This window comes from Protopterus annectens, chromosome 10.part0 (assembly GCF_019279795.1).
Source record: "Protopterus annectens isolate FY-2018-M chromosome 10.part0, PAN1.0, whole genome shotgun sequence".
Classification (NCBI taxonomy): Eukaryota; Metazoa; Chordata; order Ceratodontiformes; family Protopteridae; genus Protopterus; species Protopterus annectens.
In genome coordinates, this window is record NC_056744.1 from 965,135,870 (window position 1) to 965,150,621 (window position 14,752).

A 14,752-nucleotide genomic window follows, 5' to 3' on the forward strand; every position below is an offset into this window, starting at 1 on the left:
GTGCAGTTTACAACTGTACTTTCTAAATGTAGCTTTTTGTAAGCCTTTTCTTTAGTATGTCTGTTCTTATCTACTTTGCTTAACTTTGCTGTTTGGACTGTTACACACACATGAGTTTTACAGAAACATATTTCTACTCAGCGATCATTGAACAGGATTAGATGAAAGAACACATTTGTTGTAACTATAATTATTTCTGTCATATTTCCTGTACTAAATATGTCAATTTCCTTTGCTGAATATTTCTTGTGCTATAGAATGCTGTTATGTTACAACAGATACTTTATGTAAGTTAAGCATCAGCCAGCTTTTCTGCTGTGTGCCAAATTATTCTAATTGTGACTTCTCTCCTCGGTTCTCTCTGAATACGTGTTTTGCCCAGTAGGACTAAGCCAGTCATAAATGTTTACACTTACTTCCATGTGGAATTTCAAGGTTTCACTAAATAGGTTGTTCATTGCCAGTGACTCGCATCATTATGATCCATCTATCCCTCTATCCAACCATAACCCCTTTTTGCCATTTTTGCACATGCAGTTGGGGTGTCACTTCAACAGTGACCATCATCTAGAGCCAAGGTTTACACCCCTGGGTGGCTAGCTTTGCCTTGGACACATCATCATGACCATTTGGTAATTTTATATTTTAGGTCTTTGCTTATATTTTGTGACTTTAGAACCTTTTTGTCCAAACTGATAGTGGAATCGGAGGAGTCCTGCTTCCTGTCTGCCCAGTACATTATAGGTCATAGTGGATCCCCTCCCATAACCTCTCAACCTCTTAGCCCAAGAAATCTGAAGAAATGGGGGGGGACAAAGGCCCACAAATAGGGACAGATTTTAAATATTGCTCTTATTCTCATAGGTTCATAGGTTGGTACTAGGCTATCAGCCCTAGGGCCTATACAAGCCTAGCCATAACAATTCCCTGGCTATTTCTTCCCACATTATTTACTTTCCTGGACCCCTGTCTAGCAGGGCGACTGACGTGATCCCTGGGGTGAATTTCCTTTCTCCCATCCAATAATCAAGGTTCCTCTTGAAGAGGTCCAAAGAGGCACTCTGCTTGACATGTATGGGCAATCTATTCCAGAGTCTGGGGAGTCTCTGGGTCAGGAACCTATCCCTCCAGCATGTTTTGTTTATTGTGATGACAAGATTTAGATCCCTGGAGCGTGTAGCTCTGAGGGATTGGGATTTCTTTAAGTGTAGCATGTCCAACAGCTCTGGGTTTGACATGGCCTTGTATGTTAAGCAGAGATCGCCTCTGAGTAGACGATATGCGACAGAGTATAGCTGGAATTTTTTAAGGCGGTCAGCATAGGGCATCTGCTTTAGGCCTGTGATTCTTTTAGTGAGGTATTTCTGAGGCCTTTCCAGTTGTTGCAGATGTCTTGAGAGGTACATACCAAACTGGGCGTTGTATTCTATAATGGGTCTAATGAGGGATGAGTATAGTGGGACAATGACCTTCTTTTTCTGGATGAAAAGCCCTTCGTGATGAGGTGTGCCACATAGAAGGATTTCCTGACTGTTGTGGCGATGTGGTTATCGAAGGTGAGACCACTGTCCACCTGTGTCCCTAAGTCTCTTATCACACTTTCTGTGTTTAATGTACTGCCACCTATATGGTAATTCATGGATACATGTTTTTTCCCAAAGGGATAACAATACATTTCTTGGCATTGAGCTTGAGCCCATGGCTCTGGCACCAAGCATCTGTTTCTGTAAGGCCCTTTTGTAGAGTATCCACATCATTTGGTGATTCAGTAATGGCTCCCAGTTTGCAGTCATCTGCAAACTTTGTTAGCCAGAGTCCCTTAGTGTTGACCTGTACTTCAGAGAAGTAGATGCCAAACAAGAGCGGCCCCAGGACTGAACCCTGAGGTACTCCACTTGTCACTTGTCTGGAGCTAGATTTGGAGTCGGTTACTTTTACAGTGTGGGTTCTATCAGTAAGCCATTTAGCAACCCATTGGGTGACATAGGGATTAATGCCCAACTTAGTAAGTTTATCAATGATTCCAGAGTGGGGGATGGTGTCAAAGGCCTTGGCAAGGTCTAGATAGGCTGTGTGGACCACCTTACCCTTGTCCATGGCTCTGGAGACTGATTCAAAGAAGTCAATCAGGTTCAGGAGACAAGATCGGCCCTTCACAAACCCAAACTGGGTGGGGTCCAGTGTTTGAAGGTTGCCAATGTCTTTGTTTACCCTATAATGGGTAATTCTAGGTACTTTCTAAGTTTATAACAGGGTTTGTGTTACAAATGTGTGTCATTATTTAGTGATTTCATTCTTCAGTTCATCCCAGTGTTTTGCCAGAACACCACAAATTTTATGAGGAACAGACTGAAATTCTGAGGCAAAAATATGGACATTCTGCGAAAATATGTACAGTTGAGAGGTATGAATTTATTCCCTCCTTGAAAGTGATGGGGAAAATCATGTCCGTCAGTTCTCATAATACAGGCTTCCTGGAGAGTTTTGCAATGGGAATTGCTCTTTGAGTTCTCGGGGTTGGGAGACATTATTTTTGATTTTCAAGCTATAAAGGTGTATCTGATGGTAGAGTTTTTATCATTTGAGATAATTAGTCAGTAGGCATGGGACCTGTGCAAAAGTAAAGTTTTGTCTTTGTGCAAGCACAGTCTGTGGGAATGAGACATTTCATACCACACGTCTGTTATGGCTATTCACATTTCATAACAGAAGGACTACTGTTTTGCAAATATCCTGGTATAAAATCTAATTTTTTCCTAGATAGCAGGATTCAGTCATATAATACAAATACATTCCTTAGCATTTGGACTGCTCTGGGTATAGACTTTTTCACAAACTGGGAAAGTCCAGACGTGCTCTGATTATGTTGCCTTCATCAGAATCAAAATGAGTAGTCACAATGTACCAATTTCCTTCAGTGTAAAAAAACAGTCCACATTTGCCCTGTTGAATATTTTTTATTTCTGTTTAAGTGAACTCATCATGCTTCATAGTCCTTTTTCATTTGTGACCTGGAGCAAAAATTCCCAATGCTTCTTTTTTAACATTTTTATTAAATTATCACTTAAGACAAAGGCACACATACACAAATAGAAGAAAAAACAAACAATATTAATGTTTTTTTTCCATTTATATACATTACACATTCCATAGGTTCATAGGTAGGTGCTAGGCTATCGGCCCAAGGGTCTAAGTAAGCTTAGCCAACAAGGTTCCCTGGCTTACGCCACCCAAGAAAGTTAATTTCCTGTGCCCCTGTTGAGCAGAGCCACAGAAGTGATCCCCGGGGTGTATTTCCTATTTCCCATCCACTCATCAAGATTTTTCTTGAAGAGTGCTAATGAGGAACTTTGTTTGATATAGATGGGTAGCTTGTTCCGGAGTATAGGAAGTCTCTGGAACAGGAATCTATCCCTCCAGCATGTCCTGTTTATTGTGGTGACAAGGTTTAGGTCCCTAGAGTGTGTAGCTCAGAGGGATTGGGATTTCTTTAGGTGTAGCATGTCCAACAGCTCTGGGTTTAACATAGCTTTATATGTTAAGCAGAGATCTCCTCTGAGTAGGAGATATGCTACAGAGTAAAGCTGGAGTTTTTTTGAGACGGTTAGTGTAGGGCATCTGTTTGAGGCCAGTAATCCTCTTTGTGATGTACTTCTGTGGCCTTTCCAGCTGCTGCAGATGTCTTGTGAGGTACATTCCAAAAGGGGCGTTGTACTCTATAATGGGTCTAATGAGTGTTGAGTAGAGGGGAACAATGACCTCTTTTTTTCCTGGATGAGAACCCTTTTGTGATGAGGTGTGCCACATAGAAGGATTTCCTGACTACTGTGGAGATGTGAATATCAAAGGAGAGACTACTGTCCACCTGTGTCCCAAGGTCTCTTATCACACATCCGGCATTAAGTAGACTGCCATTTGTGGGTAGTTCATGGGTACAGAGTTTTTACCAAAGGGGATGACAATGCACTTTTTGGCATTGAGCTCAAAGAAGTCAATCAGGTTTAGAAGGCATGATCTGCCTTTCACAAACCTGAACTGGGTGGGGTCCAGAGTTTGGAGGTTACCATTGTCTTTGAGTTTCATGATGATACGTTCCATGGCCTCGCAGACCAAGCTCATCAGGCTAATAGGGTGATAGTTCCCAGGATCAGTGGTGGCTCCCTCTTTGTGGAGTGGGATAACTGTTGCTGTGCACCATTCAGTGGGCACAAAGCCTGACTTGAGACTATGATTGAACATGGTGCTTAGGTGGGGAGCCAGTTCGTGTAAAATGCAGTCTGGTCCAATGGATGCTGTGTTTTTGGTTTTAGAGAGTGCAGCTTTTACCTGCATAGATGTGATTACAAGGGCTCTGCATTCCTCTTGTATAGATATGGGGCCTTTAGGGGGTGAGATTGGGTTAAAGTTAGCACTGAACCTATCTGCCAGGATGTTGGCAATATCAGTTGGTTCTATAATTTTCATGCTATTGTGCTGTAACTCAGAGCAGGTCTGGGTGTTGCCATTGAGATTCTTGACATGGCTATAGAATGCTTTGTGGTTGTCCTTAGAATCAGTGGTGATTTTGTTTTCTTAGCTAGCTTTTGAGGATCTTATAAGGGATCTCAGCTTCTTACTGAGGCTGACCAGGGAGCTCCTCCACTCATGGGATTTTACTCTCTTTTGCAACAGTTTCTTCCTTCTGTTGTAGAGTTTGTTTATGGCTGGGTACCACCAGATAGGCTTCCTTTTTTTGGAGGATAGCGTCTTGGTTCTGTTTGGGATAGTATGATCTATGCACTCGTGTAAGTGCTTATAGAGTGCATTTGTGTAGGATTCAGCAGTTGTAACTGTATTACCCATCTGCATGGGTGTTGTGAAGTTCGCCACTTCTGTCTTAAGAAGCATGAAGTTGCATTTGGAGACATTTTTTACTGTGGTTTCCTTGATGGGGTGGGTTGCAGATATCTAGGGTGATTAGCTTATGGTTGGATCTGACCAACGAGGAGTTGACTTCAGGTGTAGAACACCGGTCACTCATGTTGGTAATGACTAGGTCTATGATATTGTTGCCTCTGGTGGGGGTGTGGATAAGTTGATCCAGAGCATTGGAATTTATTAATTCAAGAAAGTGTAGAGCGAAGGAGTTGGTACCTGGGTAGTTTTCCCAGTTAATGGTGAGGTATTTGAAATTGCCTATTATTAGGGTGTTTGGTTGAACCCTATTATTTTCCAGTATATCAAGAAAAGAGGAGTGGGAATCCTGGGGCATGGTGGGGGATCTGTAGCAAGCTACAATTTGGATTGCAGTTTTGCCCAGAGTTGGTTGCACTTGGATAACCTCTGATGCATTATGCTGCGCAACTAGCCTGGAGGTGTGGATATCCTTAATGAATATGGGCACACCTCCGCCTTTGGTGTTCTTGTCCAGGTTAGAGGGCCGAAAGTGTGGTATGAGTTCTAGCGTGGTAATGCAGGGGTGCTCTCTTGAGCCTTGAACCAGGTCTCAGTCACTCCATGTTTTCTTTGTTCACAACAACTCTCATTTAGTCCAACTTTACATAAATCACTCAATTTGCTTTCCCTTAAACCTCATTCCTCCTCCTAAACATTATTTTGCATGTATTGTTTCCAAAAATTCCATTTATTTTTATGTAATTTTCTCCTAACTTTTTCTAAAGACCCCTCTTAGAGTTTTTATCTCTTTTACAATATTCAGTGCTTCAAATGCATTTGGTTTAGATTTTCATTTCCATTTTCTGGTAATTGCATTGGTAATACAACTTTAATATGTCTAGACAGTTCATATCCTAGGCTCCAACTCAAAAGAATCATCTCCATAGTTACAGCCATTTGATTTCCCAATATTTCTGACATAGTGTTCTGTAAGGAATTTTTAAAATTTGCTAGCCCATTACACTCCCAAAAATATGTTCCCAGTTAACTCCTCTCCCTCATACCGCCAACATTTGCTATCTACCTGATGAAAAATTCTTTTAGGTCTGCTTAGGGTATAAAAATACCTATGCAAACACTTCCAAGTCAACCTTATGGATTTTGTTGCATACTTTGGAGCCTTACACGTCCTCCCATTGTTCCCTTGTAAACAGATTTTCCAGTCTCTCTCTCCAATATTTTCTAACCTCCTCTGATAGACTGTTATGGTCATCAAACAGTATTTTGCATGTCATACTAATCATCCCCTTTTTAACAGCAATCACACAGTATTTTACATTTCATATTAATCATTCCCTTTTTAACAGCAGTTTATGTTCTAGATTAGACTAAAAACTCTATCAGAGCAAGACTTTTGCTTAGGACTCTCCATTGTTTTCTCTTTGCCTGTACTGGGATATACCATGGTTCATTTTCCAGTTTTCTCCAATAAATTCATCCCTCTCTTGCCTATTTTCTGTACCTCTACTTGCAGTCATATTGGTACTGCCTATTGACCTGAGTGAGGATAGAGGACCCAAGATTTCATTCTTTTAAATCCTTGGTGGCTTAGAAGAACCAGCGTTCTGATTCGCCTGCCCTTTACAGTAGTCAACATTGCTCAGGGCTGCTCTTTTTCCCATTGATAGGTAAGGCAAGCCTGCTCTCTGTGTGCACCCCCCGTGGATCACCTTCAGACCTTCTGAAGCCCCTGTCCTACTATTTGGATATATTAATCTGATTTATAGCAGTATTTTCATTTTTTTTTTTTTTTTTTTTTTTTGAAGCAAGCAGCAGAAATATTGTGATAAGTAGCTCAACTTGAAAAATAAGCAAGTGGTACTTCTGGTACCTTCCATCAAGTTGCCTTCCACTTACTGTACTTTTAACAGTACAGTTAATCTGCATTATAATCAAATTAATAAAAGTTTCCCATAAACACAAAATACAGTGGCTGTTTTGAGGGTTTGCAGAAGAGCAGTACATCATATACAACTTAAAAACTTATTTTGTGGGCTTTTTTCAAAGAGCCATCCAAAGGGTAGTCCTACCGGATATGGACAGCAGCTGGTATTCTACAACATTTGTATAAACTTGGTGTGTAATATTGCATGTTTTCCAGGTATTTAGATGATGTAGTTAATTTGACATTCTTTAAAACCCTGCTTTAATCATAATTATGCTCCAGTAATCTTGTTTAATGTATTTGCATGGTGTTATGAATAATTGGTGGGGACATATTCACTGTCGGTTAGGATTTGGAAAGGGTGATGGAATGCTGTGTGTGTCTGTGTGTCTGTGTCTATCTATCTGTGTGTGTGTGTGTGTGTGTGTGTCTCCATCTGTGTGTGTGTGTCTCTATCTGTGTGTGTCTCTGTGTCTCTGTGTGTGTGTGTGTGTCTGTGTATGTGTGTGTGCACGCGCATGTGCGAGATGTGGCATTTTGCATGCATATTATTCTGTATCCACAAAAGTTATTAAAATGCTTTTCAGATAATGAATAGGTTTTAATAATTTTATCTACTTTCTTGTCAAGGCAGTTTACTTGTCCAGAAAAAAAAAATTGGTGTGTAAGTTTTTGTTTCATACTAAAGAGTTTTTTTTTCTCTTTTTTAAATTTCCCATCTAGACTAAAATTCTAGGAAAAGATCGAGTAAAGTTCATGGAGAGCCTTGTCGTTGGAGACATTGCAGAGCTCAAAGAGAATCAGGTAGGCATGTTATATCTTATTTTGCTTCAGGCTGAGTCTTTAACATGAAAGAGGAAAAGTAGCTTCTGAAACTGAATTTCTATCAAACGTAGCAAAATAAAAAGTGTTTTTTTTCTTAGTATTTAACAGCTGGCTTTTTCATTGTGATAGAAGTAACCCACTGTCCTATCACATTTGTGACACTCCTTCAGTTTGACCATGAAGTGAGTGGCAGATTGCCAGGGAACAACTGCAGTGGGTGCAAAGCATGTTACTCCTTTGCATGTGAAAATTGCCATAACAACAACACTTCTGCATTCAGAGTCCTCACCCTCAATGAAGTGCTGTATTTTACATTAGGTGCCTGATTTAAAATTGGAAACATAACATCATGTGTGATGGCAACTCTGTTGAATGTGGCCATCCTTTTTCATCTAGGCAGAAGAGAACAGCAGTCAAACACTAGAATTTACAACTGTTTGTGTGGCTGGGCATACTGCAAGCTGTCAAATGCCTGCAGCGGCTATAGCGGTTTTGACAAAACATTCCAAGCAGTCCTGGGCCTTCTGTCAGATCACTGCACTTTGTTTCCAGCTAATGAAGGAAAGAATGTTCATTTGTTGAATGAAAACCCTCTGCTAGTAAGTGATATGACATGGGTTCCCACTAACAGAGTTCAGTTCCCAAGTATGTCTTTGTGGCATTGATTGTTTCTGCATGGTTTAATGTCCTTGACTTGTATATTCTGCTTTAGTCGCCAGTTAAGCTTATGATGAGTCTGTGTGCATTTGTGATCTGTGGAAAGCCTTTTATGATTTAGACTTTGTGTTGCAACTGGAAGAAGTGTTCTTGGATCCTCATCTCTTCACCTTTTATTTTTTTTTTTTTCATTTGCTTTGCCCCATGTTCATCACTTATAGTATCAGTGTGTTTAATGCTGCTGCACTGTTATCTGTGAGAAGCACATTTTCCCACCTTCTTTCTGTTCTTTTCATTGTAAAATCAAAATGATATTTAAACATATTACTCCTGAGGTGTATCCTGGTCAGTAGGATCATTACTCTTCCACCTGGATAGACTTCTCAGCACTCGCAATTTGATACATAGAGACCCATTCATCCTTTCTAACCACCAGGACTGATATTGCAAGCATGATGGACTTTCTGCAGGTGAAATTTCTGTAGGCCGAGAGGAATGTTTACTCCGTCAGTATACATATGTTTCTCATTGTGTATTCTTTAATGCAGTGTTGGAGCAAGCAGACACAGTTGACATTTACCATTCCCATTATGTTACAAGTCTCTGTCTCCACTGGTGTTGCCACTGTTGGCTTTGGTAGTGGTATTGCCAAGGTTGTCTCTGACACTGAGTGTTTTGGCATTCATGCTGGTGCTGGGATTTGAAACCCAAAGTCTGGCCTGGCTTCAAAGCATTTGTATGAAGCTTGCTGTTTTGACAGTGGCGATAATGGTATTGGAGCCTGACTCTGGCATAAAGGAAGAAATCTTGACTTATGACCCAGATGGTCAGCATTTTATTAGTGGCCATAGCACTAGAGGAGCTAAGGGAGGAGAAAGAGTGAAGGAGCATAGCTGAGTCACATGTCTCTGGAAGGAGGTGTTGTATGTGGTCATGGAGCACATGGTGGTAGTATAATTTCTCTGTTGAGACAGGGCAGACTTTCTCCTCTGCTTTGGTGTTGGTGAATATGGTTGTATCCTGGTGATATCCCTTGTGGATATGAGGAACTGCCCAGAGCCTGAAAAGAAAACTTAAATCAACCCTCTTGAACGACTGTTGCTCTGTGTGACGAGGGAATGAATGAATCATTGCCCAGAGGGGGGTGATGATTGTTGGACATCAGTGGAGAAAATCCCAGTCACGTCTGTTCTGCAGGAGAGAAAACTTGAGTTTTCTTCTTGTTTGCTTTGGGCAGTGTACAATAGCCAACAGCTAAGTAGACATCTGGTTAATTGCTTTGTCTTTTACCATAGGTTCATAGGTAAGTATTAGGTAGCTGCCTTTCTGGGCCATTTTAAGTTTAGCCAGTTTCCCTTTTTGTGCTTGATATAACCTATCCATTTGGTTAGAGACTGGCCTTACCTATCCCATGGTCGATAATTATATATTACCCGTAATGAGAATAAATGGGATCATACCATAGATAATTTGAAGGGACCCATGCATGAGATAAAGCATTTAGGAGTTGCCTCTGCCCCTGTACTACTAATGGACAGTCCTGTGGTAAATTTTCAGTTTCCCATCTAAGTTCATGAGACAGAAAAGTGCCTTCTAGTGCAGTAAACAATATTCAGATATAGGAAAATCTGCTTTTAGCACTTGTTTTCAGGCTGCATCCATGAAAACCATACCCACCCTTAACTACCTGCTCCTCAGTCAATAAATGTGCTAAATGATATAACCTGAATCTTCATTCTGGCAGCACAGCTTTCTTCTGCAGGACTGTCCAGGAGGAGAAGGCATCCCACCTTAAATCATACAGCCTGAGGTAGCTTATCTGCCTAACTTCAGGTTGCATTAATAAACTACTAGAGATTCAGTTCCACTGGTTAGGACTGGTTTCTCAGCCTTCTGTTCATATAGGGTGATACTAATGTATGATAACGGTCATATTTGTACATCTTTGGGCTGCTGTAATGGACCTCATTTTACTCGCCGTCATTCCCCTTTCAGATGCTGATGTGCACTGTGACTTCACATGTACAGCTTGTACAAATGAATTTTAGCAAGGATGAATGATAACATAGAATAACTTTTTACTGAATAATGTGTGTCATTTTGGGAAAGTTTTCTGAATTAATGCAGCAGGTGGAGAGACTGGAATCTGCCAATGAGTACACTTATTTACCCTTTTAACCCACACTGCCATGAGCATGGGTGTGGAAACTTTAGTGCAATTGAGATAATGATTGCTATGGTTAAAGACCCTATCAGACATCCTGTTTAAGATTTTGGGAGTATTAGTGTCCATATTTCTTGTCTCTTCTAGTTGTTTGAACACTAGTTAAGTGTTTTTTTTCACCTCTTGTTAAAGTGTATTCTAGTTTTCTTCTCCTGTTGGACTTGTACTGTCCTTTGCACTGTGCTTTCCCTGGATTTTGTGTTCTACTGTGTCAAGCTCTGCTGCTTTCTAAATTTGTACCATCAGTTTTGTTTTTGTACATTGTTTCTCAACATATTTTATTTATTTATTTAACATTGGTTTACCGGGAAAATCCAACTGGGACAACGTCCACTTTCAGCAGAGGCCTGTGGAGAAATGCTCCAGAAGCATGTCTTTGAAATGTGGGAGGAGACTGGCGCACCTGGAGGAAACCCACACAAATGCAGGCAGGACATGCAGACTCTGCACGGAAGGCACCCCAACTAAGAATTGAACCGGAGACCCTCTAGTTTTGAAACGACAAAGCTAACTGCTGCACCATTGTGCCGCCCACTGCTTATTTCCAGTTTGAAATTGCTTAATTGTATACTACACTGATACTGCAGCATACAGTTTAACAGTGTGGGGTTTTTTTTACTTAGTTTATTTCTGTGGGAGTTAACCATAGCTTTGCATGTCATTTTTGGTTAGTTTGCTTTCAGTTAAGAACTGCTACATTAAATCTGTCAAGGCGTTTATCACTGACAAATGTTCTTATTGTGTTGTAGGGCACCCTAACACTTTTTACCAATGAAAATGGAGGGATTATTGATGACCTTATTGTGACAAAAACTTCAGATGGATATCTGTATGTCGTATCCAATGCAGGCTGCTCTGAAAAGGATTTTGCACACATGCAGGTACAGGAGATTTGAATTCTTGGTAGCCGTGCAGCAGGCTTGATCTCTTTTTATTCTTTCTTTGGCTGTCTACTGGAGGAGTATTTTTAATAAATGTCTTGTGTACCTCCTTTTTAGACACTAACAGTGTTCAGCAGTTACCTATGTTTCCTGATTTCCACTGAGTGGAGCTCTGTTCTGCAGGTTATTTTTGTCAAAGTTTACCAAGATGTTCATCGTACATACAGCTGCAGTCATAACAGACGGGTTCTCCTGCCGTCAGGCGGGTCCTCGGTCGGCCGAATTCCAAAGTCTAGGTCTGGCGTCGGTTGTCCTCACTTCCTCCCTGACGTCAGTGCAACAGGGGTATAAAAGAACCAGCAGACTCTATTTTCTTCAGTCTTTCTTGCCGCGCGGTGCCCGAAGCAGAAGCAGTTCGCAAGTGCCGGTCAGCCAGCTCCTGAGATTATGAAAAATTTGGAAACCGAAGTCTTCTTAAAAGCTAAGTACCCCGTTGGGGAAACTTTTCTTGCCTCAGACCGATGTCAGACAGAGTTAATAATTGTATTTCTTGTGGGAAGCAAATACCGCATAAGGATTTCCATTCCCTCTGTATACCTTGTTTAGGCCCAGACCACGACGTCTCGGTCTGTCACTTTTGTGCTACATTCAACAAACGCACTATTAAGCGTCGGGCGGAGTTAAGCCCAGCATTTTTTGGGGAAGCATTTAACTATACCATGTCATCGGATACTCCGACTCCGGTTTTGTCTAAAAAACGCAAAGACAAGGACTGACACTCGAGGTCCGCGGCCTCTACCGACACCACGCCAAAGCCGACTACACGTGGTCCGGTTCTCAGTGAGGTGCCTACGCAGCCCCTGATTACAGACGACACATCTTTGGCGGTGTCTCCTGTATCCGAGGTCGCAGGCTCCTCTGCCCACACCCCGACTACAGATACCGAAGCCACTCTTGGCGTTGAAACACAGAATGTGGACAGGTCCACCTCCACACAAGGTGTCTTCAGACATTCCTCTTCTTTCTCCATCAAGGCTTTCACCAAGTCTAAAGCAACCATGCACCCTAAGAGACCAGCTATACAGGGCCCATCTCCAGGCCCCATGCCTAAGAAACAGATGCTTAAAATGGCTGAGGATTTAATTACTATAATCAGAGGTTCTCAGCCACCTCCGGACAAAAGGCCTAGAGTGGAGGAAGACTCCCCCTCCTCTGATCAGGGCTCCATTATTTCAGAACACTCTGATGATCAGGAACAGTCTTACTCCCCTTTTGAAGACTCTGATGTAGAGGAGTCTATTCCTTCTGTATCCCCCCCTGAGGATTACTCATTTGGGGAAACTTTGCATACCTTAAGGGAACACTTCCACTGGGAAGGCCAGGATTACTCAGATTCCAAGAAAAGGCTAAGGGAATTTCTTTTGTTACCCCAGCACAGGCCTCTGGCTATACCTCCCGTCTTGGACATCCTAGATGATGTTTACTCGGAGGCCTGCCTTAACCCGGACTCTCTACCTCCAGCTCCAGTTAAGCCTGACAGGTACTACAGGGTTCCTGACTCGCACCAATTTCTTTACAAAAGCCATGCTGCTGACCTAGAAACCATCTCACAGGGGCCCAAGGGAGTTAAGGCTTCCATTGCCAAAAATCCATTGCCTTCCGAGAGAGATTCCAGATCCTTGGAAAGGTGGGGAAAAAAGGTATATACCTCGGCTACCTTAACCATGAGGGCCTTAAACTGTCAGTTTCATATGCTAAAATACCAACAGTTTCTGTTATCTCAATTGAAAAGTAAAATGTCACAACTTGAACAACCAGACTTGAAAGAGTTGCAGGATTTGATGCATAGTGCAGAACAAGTGGGTAAACATACCTTACAATGTGGTTTTGATGCTCTAGAGGCCTCATGTAGAGCTGCTGTTACAGGCTCAGTCATAAGTAGGCATGCCTGGCTCAAGGAACAAGCCTTTCCTGATCATGTCAAAGCTAAATTACTAGACGCCCCTCTTCAAAAGGATGTACTATTTGGGGCAAATGCTGAGGAAGTATTAAGGAAAATGGAGGAAAAAGCTAAATCAATGCAAACTGTGAAAGAATTTCTGCAGGTTCAACCCCCACGTTTTAGTAGAAATTGTCCTTCCAAAAACTGGTCCTTTCCTGCCACAGACAGACCCCAAAGAGGCAGATACAGGCGCCCGAGGGGCAGAGGACAATCACAAGGATCGTACAGAGGCAGACAATGGCAAGCTCCTACACAAAGAGGTGGTGAGGACAACTCACAATCTTTCAGAAAGCAAACCCAATGACTTTCCCCTTTGCAGGCCAACCAGGTCTCAAATGGCAGCACCCTTAGGAGGAAAGCTGGCACTATTCTCAAAAAATTGGCATGTTGTCACAAAGGACAAATGGATCCTGGACATTATAAACAGAGGCTACAAATTCCATTTTCATACCCTTCCAAAAATGAGAGGCATGCCAAAACTGCCACACAATCAAAGGGCAGAGGCACAAAAGCAAATTTCAGATCTTATAAACATGAAAGCTATTCAAGAGGTACCTACACACGAACAAGGTCAAGGTTTTTATTCCAGGCTATTTCTGGTGCCAAGGAAGGGAAAAGATTGGAGACCTATTTTGGATCTTTCCATCCTAAACACATTCCTACTCGTACCAAAATTCAAGATGCTCACTCTACAGCAACTTCTTCCCATGCTGGGCAAGGAGTCTTGGCTGGTAACATTGGACCTCAAGGAGGCATACCTGCATGTCCCAGTCAGACAAAATTGCAGAAGATACCTCAGATTTCTTGCAGGTTCAACCCATTATCAATTCTCTGCATTGCCCTTTGGCTTATCTATTGCGCCCAGAGTATTCGCGAAATGCCTGGCATCAGTAATTGCCTACTGCAGACTTCAAGGGATACAGATATACCCTTATTTGGACGACTGCCTGATCCAAGCGGACAGCAAGCACATTCTTCTGAAACATCTGGCTTATGTGATAATGTTATTAAACTCTCTGGGATACACAGTCAACAAAGAGAAATCAAGGCTAATACCCTCTCAGAATATAACTTTCCTGGGTGCCAATTTGGACACAAACACCCAGATGGCCTACCTCACGCCAGAGAAGCAGGGGCAACTAATTCAATATTTCAGAACACTGACAAATTGCACCAGACTGACTGCAAGGAAAATCCTGCAGGCTCTGGGATTCATGGCATCTTGCATCTTATTAATCCCATGTGCAAAGCTGCATATGAGAAAACTACAATGGTACCTAAAAAACATATGGTCTCAACACAGCCACAGTTTGGAAACAATAATACCACTAATTCCATGTCTG

At 41.9% G+C, this 14,752-nt stretch overlaps 1 protein-coding gene across 1 annotated transcript in view; it reads left to right on the forward strand.

The window, feature by feature from the left end:
- The window catches only part of AMT (aminomethyltransferase), a 525,939-nt gene that overhangs the window by 97,778 nt on the left and 413,409 nt on the right, over window positions 1-14,752 (forward strand). The window contains exons 3-4 of the mRNA XM_044085737.1: window positions 7,544-7,624; window positions 11,276-11,407. Of these exons, the coding sequence (XP_043941672.1) occupies window positions 7,544-7,624; window positions 11,276-11,407 (213 nt within the window). The remainder of the gene's footprint in view (window positions 1-7,543; window positions 7,625-11,275; window positions 11,408-14,752) is intronic.